Source organism: Indicator indicator, chromosome Z (assembly GCF_027791375.1).
Source record: "Indicator indicator isolate 239-I01 chromosome Z, UM_Iind_1.1, whole genome shotgun sequence".
Lineage (NCBI taxonomy): Eukaryota > Metazoa > Chordata > Aves > Piciformes > Indicatoridae > Indicator > Indicator indicator.
Window position 1 is genome coordinate 7223148 of NC_072053.1, and position 24904 is coordinate 7248051.

At 40.5% G+C, this 24904-nt stretch overlaps 1 protein-coding gene across 1 annotated transcript in view; it reads right to left on the reverse strand.

The window, feature by feature from the left end:
- Window positions 1-24904, reverse strand: part of MSH3 (mutS homolog 3) — a 153871-nt gene that overhangs the window by 37062 nt on the left and 91905 nt on the right. The window contains exons 11-15 of the mRNA XM_054398282.1: window positions 15036-15223; window positions 11271-11439; window positions 7544-7608; window positions 6194-6310; window positions 4479-4586 (exon numbers count right to left, since the gene is read on the reverse strand). Coding sequence (XP_054254257.1) covers window positions 4479-4586; window positions 6194-6310; window positions 7544-7608; window positions 11271-11439; window positions 15036-15223 — 647 coding nt within the window. The remainder of the gene's footprint in view (window positions 1-4478; window positions 4587-6193; window positions 6311-7543; window positions 7609-11270; window positions 11440-15035; window positions 15224-24904) is intronic.

Here is a 24904-nt window from a genome sequence, read left to right on the forward strand (position 1 = left end):
GGATTAAAGAAAACTGTCCAACTATGTATACCTGGACTAGTAGGTAACACATTAAATGATACAAATCAGAGAATAGAGCATGACAGAGCTGTAACTCTCCTACAAGCAGTGGCAGCTCTCATAATCTGACAGCAACTCCCAAACATGTAGAGAAGTCAAAGAGAAACTGCAAGAAGAGCTTACTCTTTCCCTTGAACACTGAAATGACAGTATCTTTCAGAAATTAATATGCAAATCAATCAATACTTGGGAAAGCGGCAGCAGTTGAGAAAAACAACACTGGAATAAAATGGCAGTATTTTTTCATTGATAATTAACTGACAATTTGGATGGACTTTAGAAGGAAGAGAAGATGTGGTGAGCATGATTTCTCTTTGGTTGAAGAATGATGATGCAATTGGAAAGGAGTATTATTAAAATAAAGAATTACAAATACAAAGTACTGGGAAAAGAAGTGCAAGCTGGTAATTACAGAATGTTAGGTGCTGGAAGGGACCTCTAGAGATCATAGAATCATAGAATCATAGAATCAAGAAGGCTGGAAGAGACCTCAAGGATCATCGAGTCCAACCTGTCACCCTACACCTCATGACTATCTAAACCATGGCACCAAGTGCCACGTCCAATCCCCTCTTGAACACCTCCAGGGATGGTGACTCCACCACCTCCCTGGGCAGCACATTCCAAGGGCCAACCACTCTCTCTGTGAAGAACTTTCTCCTCACCTCCAGCCTAAACCTCCCCTGGCACAGCTTGAGACTGTGTCCTCTTGTTCTGGTGCTGGTTGCCTGGGAGAAGAGACCAAACCCCTCCTGGCTACAGCCTCCCTCCAGGTAGTTGTAGACAGCAATGAGGTCTCCCCTGAGCCTCCTCTTCTCCAGGCTAAACAGTCCCAGCTCCCTCAGCCTCTCCTCATAGGGCTTGTGCTCAAGGCCTCTCACCAGCCTTGTTGCCCTTCTCTGGACATGCTCCAGCAATTCAACATCTTTCCTAAACTGAGGGGCCCAGAACTGGACACAGTACTCAAGGTGTGGCCTAACCAGTGCTGTGTACAGGGGTACAATGACCTCCCTGCTCCTGCTGGCCACACTATGCCTGATGCAGGCCAGGATGCCATTGGCTCTCTTGGCCACCTGGGCACACTGCTGGCTCATGTTCAGGCGCCTGTCAACCAGTACCCCCAGGTCCCTTTCTGCCTGGCTGCTCTCCAGCCACTCTGACCCCAGCCTGTAGCTCTGCATGGGGTTGTTGTGGCCAAAGTGCAGCACCCGGCACTTGGACCTGTTGAATGCCATCATGTTGGATTCTGCCCATCTGTCCAGCCTGTCAAGGTCCCTCTGCAGAGCCCTTCTACCTTCTAACAGATCAACACCTGCTCCTAGCTTGGTGTCATCTGCAAATTTACTGATGATGGACTCAATCCCCTCATCCAGATCATCAAGAAAGATATTGAACAGGATGGGGCCCAGCACTGATCCCTGGGGGACACCACTAGTGACAGGCTGCCAGCTGGATGTGGCACCATTCACCACCACTCTCTGGGCTCTGCCCTCCAGCCAGTTCCTAATCCAGCGCAGAGTGCTGCTGTCCAAGCCACAGGCTGCCAGCTTGGCCAGGAGTTTGCTGTGGGGGACAGTGTCAAAGGCCTTGCTGAAGTCCAGCTAGACTACATCCACAGCCTTTCCTACATCCACCAGGCAGTCACCTGATCATAGAAGGAGATCAGGTTGGTGAGGCAGGACCTGCCCTTCCTAAATCCATGTTGGCTGGGCCTGATTCCTTGGCTATCCTTCAGGTGCGCAGTGATTGCCCCCAAGATAATCTGCTCCATGATTTTCCCTGGCACTGAGGTCAGGCTGACAGGCCTGTAGTTCCCAGGTTCTTCTGACTGTCCCTTCTTGTCGATGGGCGTCACATTGGCCAGTTTCCAGTCTTCTGGGACCTCTCCAGTGAGCCAGGACTGGTCATCTAGCCCAAGCCCCTGCCAAAGCAGGATCACCTACACCAAATCACACAGGAAATCATCTAGGAGGGTTTTGAAAGTCTCCAGAGAAGGAGACTCCATAACCTCTCTAGGCAGCGTGTGCCAGTGCTCCATCATCCTCACCACAAAGAAGTGTCTCCTTGTGTTGAGGTGGAGCGTCCTGTGTTCTAGCTTGTTACCTGTTGTGCCTCGTCCTATCACTGGGCACCACCAAGAAGAGACTGGCACCTTCATCTTGACACCCACCCCTCAGATGCTTATAGACATTGGTAACATCCCCCCTCAGCCTTCTCAAAACTGAACAGCCCCAATTACCTCAGGTGTTTTCGCATAACGCTATTCATAGCAGTTGCACAGTTGAGATGAAACCAACACAGAGCCTTAGAAAAGGAAATTTCACCCTCCAGTTGCTGATGGGCTAGTTGTTTGGAGCTGTAAAGCAATGGTCTGAAAAGGCAGCAGCAGGTACTTCCTCCTGTACCTGTTCACTCTGCATTCAAGAGGAAGATTACATCTAAACAATCCATCTGCCATTTTATAATTCTGCCCTTGTCTTTGAAACCTATTGACTTTTTTAACTGCTTGAGCCCCCTTCCACATAACTGTGAGACAGGATGTGGTTTCAGGATGCCATGAACCTCGCTGAGTGCCTGTTCTGGTTTCAGACAATGGGCCTGGAGAAGAAGCTCACAGTTAGATTCCAAAGACCTTCCCTACTTTGTGTTCCCAACAACCAGAAAATCATGTGTCATGCAGTAAGACAGAAAAGAAAAAAACTTAGAAAACAACAACAAAACCAAACACACACACACAAAAAACCCCACAGCACTGCTTGAACAGATTCAGGCTGCAGAGTGGATGCTCAAGTATTAGACAACGATCTCTGGACTACTTACCTACATCACTATCTCTATGTATCTAATTTTACTGCCTGAGAGCCCTGATGTTGGACATCATCCACGTAACGGATGAGCCTCCCAAAACAAGGGTCCTGAGAAGACTCAGAACTGTAAGAGGTGCTTACCTCTCTTCAACAGCTGTGCTCAACACCTGTTCTCCTGACTTAGTAACTCACTCACATGCTTCAGGTAGGGTGATCACTTAATCACAAACATTCCTCCAAAATACTGAAATGAGTTAATATGGAAGTTTTCTTCTTTCCTTTAGTAGCCCTCCAAAATTAATTATTGACACCTTCCCTGCAGCTGAAGGTTCACTGAGAAGTCTCCTTACTGACCAGTTTATAAGCTCTAAGCCGCTCTCTAAAATTTAGTGAATTATTTAAACTCTGTATAGTGAATGAATCAGATTTCTGTTTACATCTGAATACATACAGATAAGCAAGCAATTACTTTCAAAGAGATTTTTATAGAGGCACACAGGATCCCAAGAGTCCAGAAGTTCTTGTATAAAAGCAGAAGCATATGTAACTTGATTTCCCTTCTTCCACACACATTTATTACATGATTTGCTGTACTTCCACAGGTCTCACATGTTACTAATTCCTTAGCAATTGCCCAAGCACTTGTAGCACAACCCCAAAATGACAATATTAAAGAAGTTACGCATAGCACTTTCGAAAAGAGAGTTATGTCAGCTGTCTGGCAGAGGGCAAGGTTGAGAACTGGAAACCAACAGGCCTTGCAAGGGTCCATTGAGTAAACCACCGAAAGAGTTAACTGCTGGCCTCTAGGATAGCAGTCAGCTGCTGAAGCACTGGCTCCCTGAGTGTCCAGTGCCTCTGGGGAGAAAGGTATGGAAGAAGGCACCCCAATGAGAATGACTGCACACATGAAAGAGATGTGAGCTCATGAAATGAAGGAACACTCAAGTTACAAGTTGTATAAGCTCAGGAGCCAGCACTGGGCCAGCTTTCAGGCAAAACACAACTTGAGGGTTCATATCTTCCCACCACTGAGGGACATGGGGACCAGAGTCTCAGGCTGCAGTGCTCCGTGTGTGTGGGTCCAGGGCATAAGGAAGAGCACGGATCACCAGATCTAACATGTTATTCCAGGTGAGGCATCATCACTGCTCTGGAAGCTGGCACTACCTTTTATCTACTTGAAATACATATTTAAAACATACCCCACGCACCCCAGAACCTTAAATATTAGAAAGATAATATAAATTCAGAGCTTTCTGAGAAGAAAAAGTAAATTTAAAAAAACATTTCCATGCAAAGTCATATATATAGATAGAGATATAAAGAGAGAGAGAGAGAGAGAGAGAGAGAGATGAATACAACATGAGATATCAGCTACTAGACAGGTCAAACAAACAGTCAAACAGAGTATATTCAATCTGAACTGCAATGTTTACGTATTTGTCTTAAACCAAGAAATGTTGCTTTGGAAAATCAGATTACATTGAAACTACCGTAAACAAGTTAATAATGCATTTTATCATAGTATACACATTAAAATCAAATTTATTTTAAATGCCCTCTTGTAATTACCTATAAAATCCTAAATAAAAATTAAAAATTGATTACCTGCAGTAGTCTCCTTGTTTAGCCACCTGGGCCAATGAGAACAGACAGTCGACAGTTGCTAGGTGACCAATAGCTTTAGACACAGGGTGGTAATGTTCACTAAACTGGCTATATCAATACAGGGAAAATAAGAGGAGGAAAAGAAAAAAAAAAACATAGATACAAATGTACTGTTAAAATATATCCTACGCACACTTCTCACACGGCTCCCGTGGCTGTTAAATTATTTTTGAATTCAAATCTCCCAGCAGCATATTAAATTACAACATAAGAACACAATCTTAATCAAGACCAACTTTATGCTTTTGTTGTAACTTATATTGTGAATTATTTTTAAGCACAAAAACAGAGGCAAAATGAAATTCATGGCACAGCCTACATCTGCATGTGATCCCCATTGCTTAAGTGAGGTCTATAAAACTGCCACTGTTTATCACAGTGGCTACTGAATCCCAACTGCCAGTTCACTGCAGCTGTAAGTTACAGTCAAAAAGCTCACTCTAAAACATGGTACCTTGAACATAAATTCAAGAATTCATTTTCCATTTACAGTATATTAGAATGACCTTACCAGGAGAACACAGTTTTCATTACAGTCATCAAGAATATTTTTTATTCCTCTCCCAGTCTCAAAGAAATAACATGGAATATGAAACCTTCAAAATTTAATAAACAAAGAAGCAAATATATAGAGCGGTGGGAAGATACTTTCCTACATATGTCTTCCCTTTGAATGCTATCGTACAACACTGTTGGAAACAGTACAGTGAACATGAAAAGCAGCCAAGTGAAGAAATGCTAAAACAGGTCTACTCTAACATGGCTAACATAGTGACAGCAAATTATTTAATAGAACTATTTTTATAGCATTGAAAAGGTAACACACAACTGGAACAAGTGAAAGCCCATTATCATAGCATGACATAAGGGATAATTTCAATTTCATAATCAGACACCTGAAAACTAGAAGGTGTTCAGAAGCTTGATAAATATCTTTAAACCCCCATTTTTAAGTTCTTTTGGATAAGGAATTAAATAGCTACATTCAAAACTCTGATCTGAGACAAACAGATCTTCTATGTCACTTGTGACAGACAGTAACACTCCCATTACTTTCTAGATAACAGTCTCTGGCCTTCCACACAAAATAAAGGGATATGGAGAACCACACTTGCTCAAGGGACTGCACTAACAACTTTAACATTCTTAAGCAAAACCTGCAAGTAACACTGCCATTGTACTTAACTTACTATTATGCTTTTTAGTAAAGGCACACCTAGAGTGAAGCCACACTCTGAAGTGAATTTGATTAGCTTGCACAATAAACTCTTTCGTTGTTTCATTTATTTTGTACTTCAGTAACAGTACTACTAGATTCAGTTTCACTCATTTGCAGTCAGTCATACTTTTAGGTTTTTTAAGCTGTGGTATTTGGTTTTAAATTCTGAGAGCCACTTCAGATATTTAATAGTGTAATTCCATCCGAATTTTAAAATCTAGAGACTTCACTGCTGGGCTCAGGACTCAGTTTGCAAGGGTCTCGCCTTCAAATGCTTGAAACTGAAGAATGATATTTTAATTTACTTTCTTTAAAGTTGTAGGTAACATTAGTGAATTAACCACTTCTTTTTTTTTAAGATAAACTTTTTTATTGAACTTATAGCATAAAATAAAACCTACAATAATAAAAAATTGACTCAGTTTTGTAAACTTACTCTAAAAAATTTAGCCATTCAGCATTGCAGTCAAGGACTAGCTGCTCTCGGAGCTGATTCAGGTGTCTGTAATTTTCTATAATAAAAGGAGAGTGGAAACGGCTGACAGCTTTTGTGCTGGAAGGGACAGAAAAAAAGCCAAATAGAAAATCCAGGTTACTAAGCAATCAGTTACACCATCTACATGCAAAATTGGATAGTTTTTACTATCTTTCAAGAGTCTTACTGTGAGTCTTGAAAATGGATGTTAAAAAAAACATGTTAAACTCTATTGATTCCAATCATCTTTATTTTAAATAAAGTGATAGGTTACAGCACCACTGCTCATTCAGAAGGTTTTTGAAATGTTTTTCACAAGGTAGTGTGTTGCTGGTGTTCATATATTTTACAAAATTCTGTTTGATAATGCACTGCACAAACAGATGACTTTTCTGTGACTGACTGCATATACAATTAACACCAAGGAAAAAAAGTTTCATTTTAAACAGGAAAAACTTCATGATAAGCCTGAAATAGGAAACACAGACTATCTTGCTAGTTTCTATTTGGGGCACTTGCTATTTATGTACGTCTTTAAAGACTCACTTTGGCATTCAGAGGCATTCTTTTACAAAATCCAGATTAGCTGTAATTTGTTCTTTGTCATCTCAATTTTGCTTACTCTGTCTGCTCTTAATACTGAATTTTTGCATAAGGAAATAGAACACCACTTCAGAGTTCATCTTTGATTATGCCTAGACAAATCAGCACTTATATGGACTTCACACACTAAAACATGAAGACATTCAAACCCCTTTAAATAATAAAGGACTGAAAAGACAAAAGCCAACTATATAATTCAGCCAATCTCTGGTTCAACACCACACTCTGAAGCAAGTAAGGCTTCTCTGTATGAACATGTAAAACCACATTTCAAATACACAGTTAATTGAGATGCACATACAGATATCTGCAGTTACCTTCACCTTTCTGAATCAAGTAAGAACAGACAAAATTCTGTGAAAGATGTGAACGCACAAACTATAGGCACAACTAGATCAAGAATATATAGTACTGACACCAGTTTGTGCACTCTGAAGGATTAAGCAAATAATGTAGTGCATGAAGGATCTACCAGGCAAAACAAACATTTATGGATTCTGTTTTTTCAGTTTGGCTTTGCTTGCTTTTAAGCAAAAGTTATTACAGCAATAAACTATCATAACTATTTTGTTTGTTTCAATTTAATTTAAAAAATCCTCAAACACACTGAGTAATGAGAATGTGTACATAATTAATCTTAACACCAAAATATTACTCGGTTTTTCTCATATATTAAAATAAAACAAACTTTGAAGACATTTTACATACCTACTAATCATAACCCAGTCAGATGGCACACAGGATTTATGGCAATTCTTGACTTCTATCAAAAACTAAAATAAACAGAAATGCAATATTACACGTTGTGGGAAGTTAGGAAGACTACAGCACTATAATCATCATACACCAACAAATCTGCATGCAGTAGAGGAAAATCATATTCAGCCTGAAGTGTCTGAGCAAAGTAGAAGCTAATTTTCTTTTTTCCTGAGGATTGAGAATTATGATACACACATTTTCTGTCAAAAGAGCAATTCCTATCCTGAGTACTTCTTGTGCCCTACTATGTTGCTGTTCAATCTCTGTCCTTCTATTCCTTCATCACTAACATGGTCTCCTCACCCTCCTAATCAACCAAAACAAGACTAAAGTTAGAAGTTCTTGCTTACCCGATTCTGACCAGCCCTCGTACAGAATTCAGCACTTACATGGACTCTACAACTCCATACCACCCTTACTGAGGCTACTCCTTATTGGTGAGATATGCCTGCCTGTCTAGGGATCAGTAGTTCATATCGAGCCAGTTACCTACGGCATTTTACAGACAAGAGCTCAAAATCCCCCTGTATCTACCATACTTGCTTGAAGTTTAGATCAACTCCGGGGCAGAAAGGAAAGGAATAGGGGAAACCAGCAGTAAGAAGCTCAGAGCAGTGAAATTTACAAGACGTGTTTATTGCAGTATTTTATGTGAACCCTGTTATTGTCTCTGTATAGGCCTGAGGTCCTAGATGTCAAAGAATTGAGGCGTTTTCAAATAAAGAATTCAGCTGGAAAAAGCAGAGATTAGATAACTCAGAATCTGATCATCTTTACAGAAAACAATGAGACTCTCATGGGACAAAGCTTTTACATTAGTTAGTATGATTTAGATGAAAACAAAAAAACCCCAAACCTCCATACCTCAACAGAACAGCCAGCTGTCACCTTAAAGTACAAACACATGATCCTAACATGACCACAAGACTCCAGCAAAGACACACTGCATTAGTTCTTCAGTTGGTTAAGGCACTTTTAAAATATTTGGTACTGTAGAATATCTGAAACCACTTAACACACATAAAATGAGATAAGAAGACTGAATATAGGTAGAAGAAGAGATATAAAACGATTTGAAAGCAAGCCAACTGCTGATGGCACTACTGGTGCTGCTGATGCGCTGGTATTACAGTTTATTCTGAAGTTCATCTCAAAACAATTAAATGTGATGTGTTTATGAAAGGAAGACAGAAACTACATCTCTGTCTATGCTGGGTGCTCCACTGAACTTGAAACAATCTAAATGAACACAGCTAATTCAGTCAACTGGTTTGTGTGGCTAATGAGAAACAAGTGGAGGGGCTGCAATCTTCAGAACAACAGAAACTTACTTTTTCTTCCTCTAATTCTTAGTCTTATTAGATAATTAATTGCAGTATTAAGTAAACTGGACCAAAGCATTGCTTATGCAGAACAAGAACCAAGCATGTGCCAAATGTAGCAATTTTTCTCTAAATCCTGCCTGAAACAAACAGCAGTGGTATCACTATCCAGATAGCTTTCTATCCTGCTTAGTGCACACTATGAATGACGTTAGAGGTCTGGAAGTAAAAGATAAGATAGGCACAGGTGTAACCTCACATTTTGGAAAAGGGATCCAGTGTCAACTGGATCTTCATCAGAACTCAAAGAGGAATGTAACAAACAGAAGTTCAACTGTGGGCTGACTATGCAAATCTAACCATGTATTCATAATTATGGGTTTGGGGGGTCACATAAAGGAGCAAGTAGTTTGATTTTTTTTTTTAATTTTTTTTTTTCCAAGAAAACCTGTTCCTTGAATAGATACTCACTGTAGGTAGCTCTGTTAAAGAAGTTTCCTCTCTCTTCCAGGACTAGTAAACCACAAACCTGTTTATTCCCAGTTCTGTTCTGAAGAAACTTTTGAACACTGCATCTATCAGAGTGCTGCAAGAATGTAAGAATATGCCATACAGATATTGGGATGAAAGACCTCAACTCAGAAACTCTTGTTATGCTTACGCTCTGCTACTCCTGTGCAATTCTGTTCCCATTACTCCCATTCCTTTAGTGTCTTTCATTTTCTCACTACACTATCTTCTCGAACACTTCCTCTGCTGTCTCTTTTGATGTCTCTGAGACAGTCATATCAAATGTAATTAAGTCAGAGCTATCCTCAACCTCTGAAGTTCTTTTCATTAATATCAAGATTGATCTCTTTATCTTCAATGATTCCTGAACAGTCCCCTGCTACAAAGGCCTCCTTTCAAATGTGGGTAGTGACTGGTGGTTTCTGAAATTCTCCTGTCCAGTTCACATCCAACTGCTTCTTCAGATGCTCTATACTCTTTGATCAAGATACTCTTTGATAAGATGAGAGGAAATGGCCTGAACTGTGCCAGGGCAGGTTTAGATTGGCTATTAGGAAACATTTCTTTACTGAAAGAGCAGTCAGGCATTGGAACAAGCTGTCCAGGGTGGTAGGTGGAGTCACTGCTTCTGGAGGTTTTGAAGAAATATGTGGACATGGCACTTTGGGACATGGCTTAATGATATGGTGGTCTTAGTTTGACAATTGGACTCGATAATCTTGGAGGTTTTTTCCAAACACAAGTCTATGATTCTACGATCAGTCCTTCTCTCCTTCACCCACATACCATCACCCACCTGTAAATCTAGCCCCTCAGAGAAATCTCTTATGACCTTCCCCTTCCTCATACAACACTGAAATGGACTCTTCCATGTTTCTTTTTGGGCTTCAGCATCCCTGCTGACAGTCTACTTAACCTTTGACCCACATTTCTTCTTCTCAGCTTCATCAGATAAAGAAATATCCCCCCAACAGTAAATGCTGCTACCTCTAATTCACCTCTTCTCACACTTCCACTGACTTTCAGCATTGCCTGCTTCCCGCTGCATCTTTGGGTCTTTCTCATCTTTCTAGGCCCTTTCAGCTCCTTTCCTCTCTGCCCTCACTTATTCATCCTATTTTAACCCCAACTCTCAGTTTCCCAACTCCATTGCTATCGTAGTTTTCTGTGGAGTTCTACCCAGCGGTTCTACTCTTAGTTCGCAAAGGACAATGTTGAATAGTGCTACCCCCCTGTTCCTTTTAGTTCCACCCCAAATCTGGCAGCATCTGTAATCTGTTTTTTTTGACACTGATATTCTTGGCTGGCTGAACTGTAGCCTGCGCTAATTTGTACAGTATCTAGCAAACAAAAGCTCCAGTCTGCAACTACCGTTTCTAAGAATTAAAAATGAAAAGGCATTTATCATTATTTAACACTGCTCCTCACCCATCTTACAAGTTACAGTCTTAATCACTACTCACAGATCATTTTACCATTCTTCAAATTAACCTAATGCTCTGCTTCCTGGTTCTCTGAGAATATTTCAGCACTTAATGGCCACAAAATTAACCTTGGAAGAAGGCAACTGTTTTTACATATACAGAAATTCAAAGCACTACTGAATCAAGTTCACCTGCACTAACATGTTTTTATTATTTAAACCACTAAAGTAATTGACTTAAATAAAAAAGTGACACCGTCACAAAACTGTTCTTTGAAGTTGTACAAAAGATTACAGCCAAGATGAGTCAATGACCTCATCAGGTGTCATGCTAAATGAAAAGAGTTGTAGAGGGGCCTACCTTTGAAGCTATTCTCTAGACAAGCAAGGGCACAGTCATATATAACAGGTAACACATTACCTCTTGACCAGAAATCGTAACATACTCTGCAGAAGGTTTCTTAATCTGTTTACGAATATCTGGCAGATGCAACTGGATTTTAGAAAGCACATCCAGGATCTCTTCCTTTTTCTTTCTGATGACAGGGAAGTCTGTAAGGTCCTTGAACAACTGAGTTTTATCTCCAGTCCTATACATAAGAATTGTAAACAACAGTGAAACCAGAAATATATTCCTCATTTCTACTGGCTGTATGCATGTTTTCATTTGTTATTTTAACATTAGATTTATTCCTCTCTAAATACAGCTTTTGTGTTATTTGAGCATGTTACAGCATATTTAAAGAAAGCTGCAATGCACACTACATAATCAGAAAGGCATTTCATATAGGAACTCTGGGAGGCTACACCAAGAGAGATACCCACTCCTCCAACGTATTCAAAACTGATCTAATTTCTGTCCCTTTCTACTCCACAACACTATGGTCCTTCTTCTATACCAAATCCTGCTGACTGAGGGTTTTTTTGCTGCCTCTAAATGTGCAGCCTGCAGGTTTCTGTTTGTTTTCCTTCAAGATGAGCAAAGCAAGAAAAGGAAGCCCAAGAAGCATCATTCTCTTCTGTCTCAATTCTAAATTCTGCAATGCGATTGCTGTCCCAGCCTGGAATATCTCAAGTGCTGACATCACCTATATCATGATCAAATGTGAAGCTCTAAGTAATTTCTGCACAACATGAATATAAATTATATGATTCTACGATTCTTCACATACTTAGAATTTGGCCATATTTGGGAAGATTTTCAGGATGACTGCAAAGAAAAATCCCTCCTGCAAGGCCTTCATTAAAGCAGAATGTGATCAGGAGTTACTCTAAGAAACTTTCTTCTTTTCTCAAGAAAAGGTTAACCAGAATTTTTTTTTTCATACATGCAAAACAATGTTCTTTTCTAGTCTCAAAGAATTACAGGACAGTTTTGGCTGCTCAGGATTGAAACCTGAAACAGACAATCAGTTGCTTAAAATGGAGAAGCTGAACAAGCTATTAAAAAAATATGGTTGCCATTAAAAATAACAAAAATATAACTTATTCTAGTAAGTATCAGGAAAACAATAAAAAGCAGTGCAAACAGTCCTAAGTTAATTGGAATACACATTTGTATTTTACACAAAATACAAAACTACAGTTAATTATATAATTACCCTGAAATCTAATATTTGGAGAGCAAGTAATTAGCAAAGAAAGCAATAAAACATGAAAGTAATAAAAAAAGCCTAATATTCTTCCTACCCTGATACCCCTTTGCCCAAGAACGAAACTACCACTGAAGCCAATGACCAGAAAGGTACCACAAAGCAGTGCTTTGGTTTTGCATTACATGGATGTAGTTATTATATAAGTGACAGTAAAGACATAATTTTAAAACATGATTCTAATTTTTGGAAACACTTTTGTGCTAATTAGACTGTTTCCATGGGAATGCAAGGGGAAAAAAGATCACTAGTAGCCAGCAGCTGACTAAACACTGTCACTGCTATGTGATGCCTACCAAAAATTTAAAAGTTGACAGTTTAAAAAATAATCTCTAACTCCCCTGGAGCAGAGGGATACTTTTGAAAACCACTACAGGATTCTATCCACAACATATAATAAAATAAAATTAACACACGATGCAGTATACATATGTGTGTGCACCTGTGTAAATGAGTCATCATTGTGATTTTAGTATCTGAAGGGTGGGTGTCAAGATGAAGAGGACAGGCTCTTTTCAGTGGTGGAGGTTCTACCTCAGCACAAGGAGACACTTTACAGTGAGGGTGACAGAGCACTGGAACAGGCTGCCCAGAGGCGTTGTGGAGTCTCCATCTCTGGAGACTTTCAAAGGCAACCTGGGTGTATTCCTGTGTGGCTTGCCCTAGATGATCCTGCTTAGGCTGGGGGTTGGACCTGATGATCTCTGGAGGTCCCTTCCAACCCCTAACATTCTGCGATTTTATGACTTCTACAATCAGTGACAGTATTTTCTACTCATAACAATGTATATAAGTTTTGTATTCTATTCTAGCCATCATCAACACAGTGACAATAAAAAAAAAGTCCATATTTTAAGCAGTAAATCTGGCATAATTAAGATACAGTCTGTTTTGTCATAACCTGCCCCAACTATAATTGGATACCACGTTATCAATAGAAATCTCTTAATCCCACCCATCCAATGGGCACAGAGATTATTTCTGCTGTTCTCAGTGTCTAAATTTACACACCTTGCATCTGTCTCTAATTCAGCAGCAAACACAGTTAAGTTCTAGGATTTAATTCTTAAATTTCTTTGATTTTAAATCTCAGATGAAAGATATGAAAGGCTGAATACATGAACTGGATGTTTATTTTCAGTCTTTCTTGAAAATAAAAGACTATTCGGCCCCTATGCATTAAACTATCTACCATGTCTTTCATCACAGAATCTCTAGGTATATCACAATCAGTTATACCTCATAATATTACACAAGGAAACGTTCAAAATTAAATAAAACTTCGTCACAGGAGATAAGTTTAGAATTATCTAGGTATAAAGCTGGATGATACTAATTTTGTGTTCAGAATGCCCTTTCAACATGTTGTGTAGAAACCACTCTGAAAGACGACCAAAAACTGGCAAGTGCTCCTACATGTTGGCTGTGCAAACAGACTGCTTCTATGCCTAGCACCATGATAAACCCTTGTTAGATTTTACACTCTTTTTCAATGAAAGACTGTGACATTTCCTGTCCACAAGGGTACTACTCCTCCTATACTCTGTCCCCTGAATGGTTGTTTACACATCTCTCACTTACTAAACTCATGTTGTCACTTAGTATTCTGCAACTTAAGCCTTCTGTCTTCTTCTTCCTATGGATAAAACTAGGATCTAGGGTTAAGAATGGAGGAACAGTTTTTCAGAAGAAACCATACACAAAAAATTGTTTAAAGATATTCTCCTTTATAATGCATATTTATCCAAATTCAGCATCTTCATTTACTTTTTTTTCCCCTTTGAGCAACAAAGGAAAGATGACAAAATACAGCAAACACTTTCCATACTTTCATCTCACCTCTCCAATACTGAAGGAAGGCAATTGCAGGGAAAAGTCTGATCAAATTCAGAGCCTGAGTTGGGTGCTCATTTAGTCATTCTCCAGAGAGAGTCCGTGAACAGGACACTAACCCCAGAAGGGGGAACAAATCACATAAGCTACCTGGAATCTTCAAAGCTATTAAACACCATATCCTCCCTCATTACTAAGCATGTAAAGAGATTTTTTTTTTAAAAGGATAGGGGCTCTCAAAGCTTTGATGAATTTTCACAATAATAGTACAAGGCTCATTCCTGGCAGCTGTATGAAGGTCAATTCTCTCTTCAAAAAGAGTATCTTCTCCATTTAAAAAAATAATTAAAAGTTGTCAAACAAATTAACATGACCAAAACATATTTTGCTCTAAATTAATTTTCCAAACCAGCTGAAAAACTTCAGAAAATTATTCAGCCTGAAGCAGACACCCACTAGACAAAATATTTGCTTGCTTAGTTTAACTTTAAACTGCAGAAAACAATCTCTGATTTAACTATAAGCAGTCTGTTAAAAAAACAAAAACAACAAAGTATCAAAAAAAACCAACAAAAACAAACAAACAAAAAAAAAAACCACCCCAAAACTGTAAAAATAAGGTACAACATATCAAGATGCATCATTCACATAACTGTCAAAAAGCAAATGAGGCACAAAAGATTTCTGGTTTCACTACTTACTTGGCAGCTTCTTCATTAAGGATCTTTAAATAATGTTTTACTGGAGAGAGAAGTTCTGGGATGTCTAGTAGTGCATTTTGTAGTAGAGGAGTTTTCACATGAGAATGTATTACTGGCATGAGAGTTTGAATTTCCAAGTCCAGACGAGACAGGGTGCTGACTATCAAGAAGAACTCTTGCGTTGAGCACTGACAATGGAAGCAATGTCCAAACCATTATGATGTATTATATGTTCATTAAACAAAGGGTTTTCTTCTTTTTGAAAGAGACAAAATTCAGTTAAACTATATGGACACAACTGCATAATCTTATCATACTCAAAATGTCAATAAAGCCTTCTAATTGTTTTAACCATTTTGTTGAGAACCAGTCAAGAGCTGACCTCCAACATTCCTGATGCTGGGTTGAGGCGTGTAACACAAATGTAGTAGACAAAATAGAAAAAATGGATTAATAATGTGCAAAAAGCAAAAAAGCAGGTTGAGTAATTTTATGAGGACAACTGGTCCACGCAGGCTTGTGCTGTTTTCCGAATCCAGAGTCTGCTGTTTTGACAAGAGAGGATTTGGAAGGACAAGGTGAGGCACAAAGAGGGAGAATATTAGAAGAACACAGGAAAGACAGACCAACCAAAAGACTGACCAAGAAAACAACAAAACACAAAGTCAACATCAACTAAAAAACTAAAAACAAAACAAAACACCCCAAAAACCAACACAGAAATAAAACCAAGTGTCACTGTTTAAAGTGCTTGTAGCCATTTCCAGCTTTGGCCTCTGGTTGGGTACTACCAGGTCTAAGTGGCAAGTACACCACACTAACCCAGACTTTGTCTTTCATCCTTTTTTCACTATAGTTAAGAAGGATTTTCCTATCTTTCAGGCAGTTACTCAGAGTATCATTGAAAGAGAATCTCCCAAACTGGAGCCAACAGCACACAGCACTTTCAGAGTAGTATCCACAGCTCCATAGTATACACAGAGAAGAATACTGGTTCCCTTAAGGCAGCTTCTCACCAAAAGCAGTGACTTGTAAAAAAGAAACTATTCTTTCTTTTTTAACCATTAACATTACTGCTGATGCAGGTCAAATATTTTGCTGTTAAATTCCACATGCTCTTTGGTATCAACACTTTGTTCCCTTTTGCTCATTTTCAAGAATTAGTCGCAGTCCAGGCCAGGACTTTGCAAGCAGTTAACAACCTAACAGAACACCACATCACCTGCCACACTGCTAGTTCCCCTTAGCCCCAACTCAGCTGACCCACTCAGCTCTCAGTTACCTAAGGTACTCACACCCCACCTCCAAATTAAGTAATACCAATGCTCCCTGAAATTATCTTGACAGAACTAAGTTTGTGTTAAACCATATCTGCATACAAAATGGAAATCTGGTCCTATGAGACACTTAATGCATTCAACCACTGCTGAAATCAGTGGGACTCCAGGACATTTCCATTTCAGAAAGCTTGAAAAAAGTTGTCTATAAATAACTATGCATATCTTTTCCCCATATCTTTCTGATCTGTGGAAACACTCCTTCTTCAGCCTTCTGAACTTCTCACATCAGTCATGTGACAACACACAAAAAAATATTTCCTCACCTGAGGATGAAGGAAGGGGATAGGATATACTAACTGATTTTTGTTTTACATTCTTTCTACAGTGCATCCTTCTCTTTCTGTATTTTTTCTGTCTCCTAGCCTTGCAACAGTCTGTAATTTAATTTCTGGTCAGTATTGTGTGGTGAACAGTACAATACTGATTGCAAAACGTGAAGGCTTCAGTGAATTACTACTTCATAAAGCATGTCTACATTTGTACTTTGTTGTGCCTTCTCTTCCAGTTTTCCCCAGAGGTAAATCTGTGTTTCTCTTTCCTTCCCACACCCTTATGCAAGAACTAAGACAATTCTCTCATCTGTTCTGTAGTTATTTCTCCCAAAACATCTGTATATGAACTGGCAATCAAGTATTAACAAAAATGGTGGGCAGGAAAAGAACACTCTCTCTCCTTCTCCACATACCTAAGCATGCTCTGCAATGCCTACTAGCTCTTCAGAACCTGAAGACCATCTAAACAGACTCTTCTAAAAACCATTAAAAAAGATAACATGCACTCAGACAGTCTAAGCCATTTTCTCATTAAATGCCTAAGTGATGGAAGACCATGCTGTGTAATCACAGAATAAAAATATGCCTAAACCTCTATCAATGTACTTGGCAATGCACTATGGACACCAGAAGTTCTAAGTAAATTACAACAGTAAGGTTAGAAAAAAAAAATTGGGGGGGGGTTAATTGCTGTGTTTAGTGATTTACTCTATCATAAAGGCTGTATTAAACCAAAACAAAAATTGGGGGGGAAAAAATAAATTCCTGGCCATTCAAAACGCATTCAATCACAGAAGTAAATGTAACTGAAGTTACCAGAATGCCAGTACCTGTTAGATACTTTTCCAACTAGCCTGAAACACAGCTTTGTGCTGAAAACCTGAACTTGTCATATAAGACAGGCAAGGCTGGTAAATACTTGACTAAAGGAATAAGCAGTTTAACCATGGCATTTCGTAACATTCAGGACAGCTTCTGAAAAAAGCCAAGTTCATCTTTCTTTCAGATCCATGAAGTTTAGAATAGTAGAGACCTATGGTCAGTCTCTCTGCCATTGCTCAGTTTTTCTACATGATTCTTTTTGTCTGCTCTCAAGACCTTATATTCTAAGAAACTTTGTGCTCACCACTTCCTTTCAGAAACTAATCCATAAAGTAATAATTACCACAATGCCAAAGTTTATCAGATGGCCTAAATTTCTGTTCCATTAAATTAATGCTAGTATATCTAGTTTTACTCTTTCAAATTACAGTAATTCAACTCCTTTGGTGATGACACTGTTGATATATCTCTAAACCTTCTACTTTTCTTTAATCAATTTAACCAACCTACAATTTTTTAATCTCTCTTCATTAAAAAAACAAAACAAATAAACAAACAAAATTATTATTCAGCCTCTGGAAAACTTTGGTTCTCCCCTGCACTTACTGCAATTTATCAACATGTTTCTGAAAATCTGGAACATAGTTATTCAATCTTGTAAAAGCTCTGACAACAAAATAAAACAAAATAATAAAGAAGTAAATCTGTCAACGGCATTTGAAGTCAAAGCACAAAGGAAAGGTTTGAAAGACCGAACAAAAGATAAATACAGGCTTGGACTCAAAGTCAAATACAATGTGACTTACTGCATCATCATCATTAACCTTGATGCGGATAAAGGATAAAAATCTGCAAGACTTCCCTTGACTACAAAATGTACTGAGGGAAGCAAAGGCTGAAGCCCTGCCACATGAAATTGCAAAGTAGTCCCTGACGAGACAGAATTAAGTGATTCATAGGAAACAACATCCAGAACAGGAGAATGAGCAAATACGGACAGTAACAAATACATCAGTTGAGCAGGTGGTGTTTGGTTGGTTGTTTTGTTTTGTGGGTTTCTTTTCAATTGTTCTTTTAAAAAGGAACCAAATAGGGACTTAATTATCACACAATCTATATGAGGGTAGGAAAATATTTAAATACAGAAGAACACCTGTCTGAGGTGATCTTCAGTACAGTTGTTGAGATTGGTGCAGGTGAGGCTTCAAGCGCAGGAGGAAGCCAGATTTCAAGGCAATGTCATCTATAAAAGAATTGAGGCAGGGGCTGGTAACAACAAATCTCAAATATTCAGATTTCTCAATGGATGCTTAATGAACATGCTGAATCTTCTCACAGCATCTGGCAACTCATAGCCTGCACATTGTAACAGTCATCTTAACAAGTTGAAACCTACTTGGTTCTACTGTGAGATACAGTCTACGGACCTTTGGACGACAGGAAATTGATCATGCTTTCCTGCTAACAACTTTATTAAACACAGTGTTCCCCAGAAAGAGGGTGAACATGCCTCTTTTGTGCTTATTCAGAGTATAATTGTTTCCCTTGGCTCCATTTTAGTAACACTGCAGGACTTTGCATCTAAAATTTAATGGCTACACTGCAGAAATGCTTTACTAAGCAAACAGATAACTCAGAACAGATGCATAAAAAAACCTCCAAAAAAGCTGGGCTCCATTGAAGTGGAACTAATTCCACTTAAATCCAAGTAACCTTACAAAAGATATATAACTGTGTTATAAATTAGAAGCTCTTAACATACAGTAAAAATGGTTTACATAAGGCAGAATTAATAGTCTTGTACCCACAGAAGATTCTCACAAGCTTATTCAAAGCTACTTTTGGAGTCTAATTTTAAATGGCCATCAATGATAGTTACAGCCTCTCTGGCACTAGAAAAATAATCTCAGAGCTGACAGTGATGGCAAACAATAGTTTCAACCAGTGGGTTATCCAACTGTACTGAATACAGTGTGGCTGCCACTGAGAAGGTCCACAGCAGTATGTCAGGTCTAACATCCTTTCAAACAACACTGAAAGCAATTTAGCCTTGTTTGCATTCGTGAAATTGTTTCCACCAAATCTAAAAGGGAGCCGCAGAGACTCACTGCTGACAGCCATTGACCACTCTGAGTTAAAAGTATTTCAAATGAAAATATAACTTAAAAAAACAAAACCAAACCCAAAAACAACACAGGAGGAGTTGAAATGCAGCATGTGTTTATCACTCCTTTCAAACTGTAATAACTACCTTTATGTTTTTAGTATAATGAACACACTATTTTTGGTCTAGGAAAAGTGAGGCATTTAATTTTAAGGTTACTCTGTCCCCTTGTTATGACATTATTTACATTAATCAGCTAACAAGGAACAATTTGTTCAAATCAGCATCTACTATTACACACGTAAAAATACATGTGATGCAAATTCTGCAAAAGATTAAAAGTACAGTATATATAACATATGCATACTGTTAAAGAAGAAAAAATGGAAAAATAACAGTATCTGTATTACCTGAGGTCATAGAATCAACCAGGTTGGAAGAGACTTCCAAGACCACCCAGTCCAACCAATCACCCAGCCCTAAGCAATCAACTAGACCATGGCACTAAGTGCCTCATCCACTCTTCTCTTGAACGTCTCCAGGGATGGCAACTCCACCACCTCCCTGGGCAGCACATTCCAATGGGCAATCACTCTCTCTGTGAAGAACTTCGTCCTAACACCCTGTCTATACCTCCTCTGGCACGACTTGAGACTGTGTCCTCTTCTTCTGCTGCTGGTTGCCTGGGAGAAGAGATCAACCCCCACCTGGCTACAATCTCCCTTCAGGTAGTTGTAGACAGCCAAGAGGTCACCCCTGAGCCTCCTCTTCTCCAGGCTAAACACCCCCAGCTCCCTCAGCCTCTCCTCATAGGGTTTGTGTTCCAGGTCCCTCACCAGCTTCGTTGCCCTTCTCTGGACACGTTCCAGTACCTCAACATCTCTCTTGAATTGAGGAGCCCAGAACTGGACACAGTACTCAAGATGTGGCCTGACCAGTGCTGAGTACAGGGGAAGAATAACCTCCCTTGTCCTGCTGGCTACACTACTCCTGATCCAGGCCGGGATGCCATTGGCTCTCCTGGCTGCCTGGGCACAAGGCTGGCTCATGTTCAGCCTACTATCAACCAGCACCCCCAGGTCCCTTTCTCTGGCCCCTCTCCAGCCACTCTGTCCCCAAGCCTATAGTGCTGCTTGGGATTGTTGTGGCCAAAGTGTATAAACCTGCACTTAGCCTTGTTAAATGTCATCCCATTGGCCCATTGGTCACCAACATATTATATTATAGGGAGAATTTCTTTTAAACATTCTATACAAACAGTAACAAATTTCCTGGGTACATATAACATGTATTGATTTAATAAGAGCAGAAAAATTACAACATTTTTCTCTGCATCTTCTGAAAGTCACACCATCTTTAATGAAGAATCAAATATACCTTCCAGGGAAGGCTGTGTTTTCAGCATGACTCTGGTTCACAAGCTTATGTGAAAGATTTTAGACACATAGCACCCAGCTGTGCAGCACCATTCTCCTCTGAGAAGTCTGAGCATGACAGCAAAGTAGTGAAATACTCCCTGCAAAAATGAAAGGCAAATGTGACACGAAGGCTGTAGGCAGCCAAGCAGCAAATAGCCATCTTGTAGTAACTGCCTGCTTTATTTTGCATAGGTGACCAGCCTGGTAAGTGGGCAGCAAAATTTTAGAGACTGATTCAGAACTGAACAGTTTTTCCCAATTGCAGCAACTTTTGAGGATCTCTGCATAAGCGACAGCCTACAGTTCAAGTTAGGAGCAGAACAAACTGGAATTTCGTTTAAATGTGAGGCCTTCTTTATTTTGAGGATGGGGGAGCACTGGAACAGGCTACTTGGAGAAATAGTGAAGTTTCCATCCCTGAAGTCACAGAACCGAAGAATTAACAGAGTTGGAAGGGACCTCAAGGATCATCCTGTTCCCACTCCCCTGCCATGGACAGGGACATTTTCCACTAGATCAGGTTGCTCAGAGTGACATCCTGGCTGGCCTTAAAAACCTCCAGGGATGAGGCTTCCATCACCTCATTGGGCAACCTGTTCAAGTGTCTCACCATTCTTATGGTGAAGAACTTCTTCCTGATATCTAATCTAAATCTACCCTCCTCTAGCTTGGATCCATTCCCCCTAGTCCTATCACTACCTGACATCCCAAAATGTACCTCCCCAGCTTTCTTGTAGGCCCCCTTAAGATACTGGAAGGCCACGATAAGGTCTCCTCAGAGCTTCCTCTTCTCCAGACAGAAGAACCCCAACTCTCTCAGCCTGTCCTCATAGGAAAGAAACTTCAGCCCTCTGATCATCCTCATGGACCTTATCTGGACACGTTCCAGCATGTCCAGATCCTTCCTGTAATGGGGGTTCCATACCTGGACATAGTACACCCCCACCCCTCCAGGTGGGGTCTCACCAGAGCAGAGTAGAGGGGGAGAATCACCTCTCTTGACATGCTGGCCACACTTCTCTTGAGGCATCTCAGGATCTGGTTGGCTTTCTGAGCTGCAAGTGCATACTGGTGGCTCACATTGAGCTTCTCATCCACCAGCACCCCCAAGTCCTTTTCTTCAGGGCTGCTCTCTCAAGCCAGTCACTGTTCAGCCTATATCGGTGCTTGAGATTGCCCCAACCCAGACGTAGGACCTTGCATTTGGTCTTGTTGAACCTCATGAGGTTGGCTTGTGCCCACCTCTCCAGCCTGTCAAGGTCCCTCTGGATGGCATCCCTTCCCTCCAGTGTGTCTGCTCCACCACACAGCTTGGTGTCGTCAGCAAACTTGCTGAGAGTGCACTCAATGCCACTGTCCATGTCGCCAACAAAGATGTTGAACAAGACTGGTCCCAGAACTGATTCCTGAGGGGCTCCACTTGTCACTGGCCTCTACTTGGACATGGAGCCATTGACAGCCACTCTTTGCGTGTGGCCATCAAGCCAGTTTTTTATCCACTGAATGGTCCATCCATCAAACCCAGACTTTATCGTCTTGGAGGATGTGGTGTGGGACAGTGTTGAAGGCTTTGCTCAGGACCAGGTAAATGATATCACCTGCTCTCCCCTTGACTCTTGATGCTGTGACCTTGCCATAGAAGGCCACCAGGTTTCTCAGGCATGACTCGCCCTGGGTGAAGATGAATTGATTGCACCAAATCACCTCTTCGTTATTCTTCTGTCTCAGCACTGCCCCCAGGAGGATCCGCTCCATGATCTTACCAGGCACAGGGGTAAGACTGACTGGTCTACAGTTCCCCAGTTCTTCTATCCCTTTTTGAAAATGGGGGTGATGTTTCCCCTTTTCCAGTCAGTGGGGATTCCCCAGACTACCATGACTTTTGGAATATAATAGAGATCCGTTTAGCAACCTCCTCCACCAGTTCCCTCAGCACCCGTGGGTGTATCTCATCGGGTCCCACGGACTGAAACATTCTCAAGTTCTTCAGATGGTCACAAACCTTATCCTCACTTACAACGGGCAGCTCTTTCTTCCAGCCCTTGCCATTATCTTCTGTGACTTTGGGAGTGCGGCTGGAGTCCTCGCCCATGAAGACTGAGGTAAAGAACTCACTGAGAACCTCAGCCTTCTCCACATCACTTGTCACCAGTTCTTCCATTTCCTTTCTAAGGGGCCCCACACCTTCCCTAGCCTTCCTTTTGCTGTTAATTTATGTACAGAAATTTTTACTGTTCTCCTTGATCTCCTAGATTTAATTCTAATTGAGCTTTAGCTTTTCTAACCTGCTTTCCTCTTTATAGGTATACTTTTTCCTGAGCACAGAGAAGGTGATCCTTGAATACTGACCAGCTGTCCTGGGCCCCTCTTCCCTCTAGGGTTTTGTTCCACAGTACTTTGGCCAGCAGATCCCTGAAGAGATCAAAGTCTGCATGCCTAAAGTCTAGGGCTGTAAGCTTGGGATATGTCCTCCTAGTTGCCCTGAGGATCTTAAATTCTAGCACATTGTGGTCACTGCATCTAAGGCTGTCCCTGTGCCCATTGGTCACCAGCCCCTCCCTGTTAGTGAGAACAAGGTCCAGCATAGCACCTTTTCTTGTTCCTCTACCATTTGGAGGAGGAAATTGTTATCTATGCATTCCAGGAACATCCTGGATTGCTGGTGCCTTGCTTGTCCCTCCAGCAGATGTCAGGGTGACTGAAATCCCCCACAAGGACCAGGGCCTGTGAATAGGAAGCCACCTGCTTTTGTGGGGTCTCATCTGCTGGTTCTGCTGGTCAAGTGGCCTGTAACAGACCTCTACAGTAACATCTCCTTCCCCTGTCTTCCCTTTAATCTTAACCCATACACTCTCTACCAGTTCATCATCCCTCTCCAGGTGGCTCCACTGATTCCAGACGGTCACTGATGTAGGGGGCAACACCTCCTTCTGTCCTATCCTGCCTGTCCTTCCTAAAAGAGCTTGTATCTATCCCTACATTCCAGTCATGGGAATCATCCCACCAAGTTTCAGTAATAGCTATTATGTCATGGCTTTCCAGCAGCACAGTGGCCCTTAATTCATCCTGTTTATCATCTGAAACCTTCCTGGATGCCATCCTGTACAACCCACTCAAGGTGAATCTCCTCTGGCAAGGGTCTTGGACTACATCATCTCCAGAGGTCACTTCCAACCTGTATTGTTCTGTGATTCTGTGATTTACAGCATGTCCTGGGAAGATTTCATTACTGACCTCACTCCATGGGTAGGAGTTCAGTGAAACAGCTCCACTTTAATCTGCTCTGTAAATTCAATGATCATTTGTTATGGTGACTCCTGTCCACTATGGTGACTAAGCTTTTGTAAAAAAATAATGTTTATTGAGCAAAGGGTGCAAATAAGATAAACATTTATGGTTCAAGCTTGTATAAATATCTGTCTTCTAAAACACACTGCATGAAACCAGGCATTAAACCAGCAAGCAACATCAGGATGGCCCCATAGGACACATTTCTAGAAGTACTGATGGCATGTTCACCCTGCACTGGTTTTCAGAGCTGTCCAAGCACAGGTCTCTGATCACTCTCTTGCTATTCTGTACACTCCAAGGCAAGGCTAAATAGTTATCACTTTAATGAATAAAAAATAGACAGGGTCCTGACACTCGTATTTCTTACTCTACTAAGATGCAAGGAAATGCATGTGGTCTATTCTATTATTTGGTGGCTCTCTCCAGGGCCTAGGAAGGCATGACTGAACTGGCTATGGAGAACACTGAGCCGGTGTGTCTCCTGTTATCACCTCTGGGCACTATTTAGACAAAACCAGACAATCCCCTGTCTCTCAGATTCCTTTTCAAGTCAGCTTCTGAATGCTACGAAGAAGACTTTAAACAGTTCCTAAACCATCCTTCTCTTGCCATGGAGAAAGGT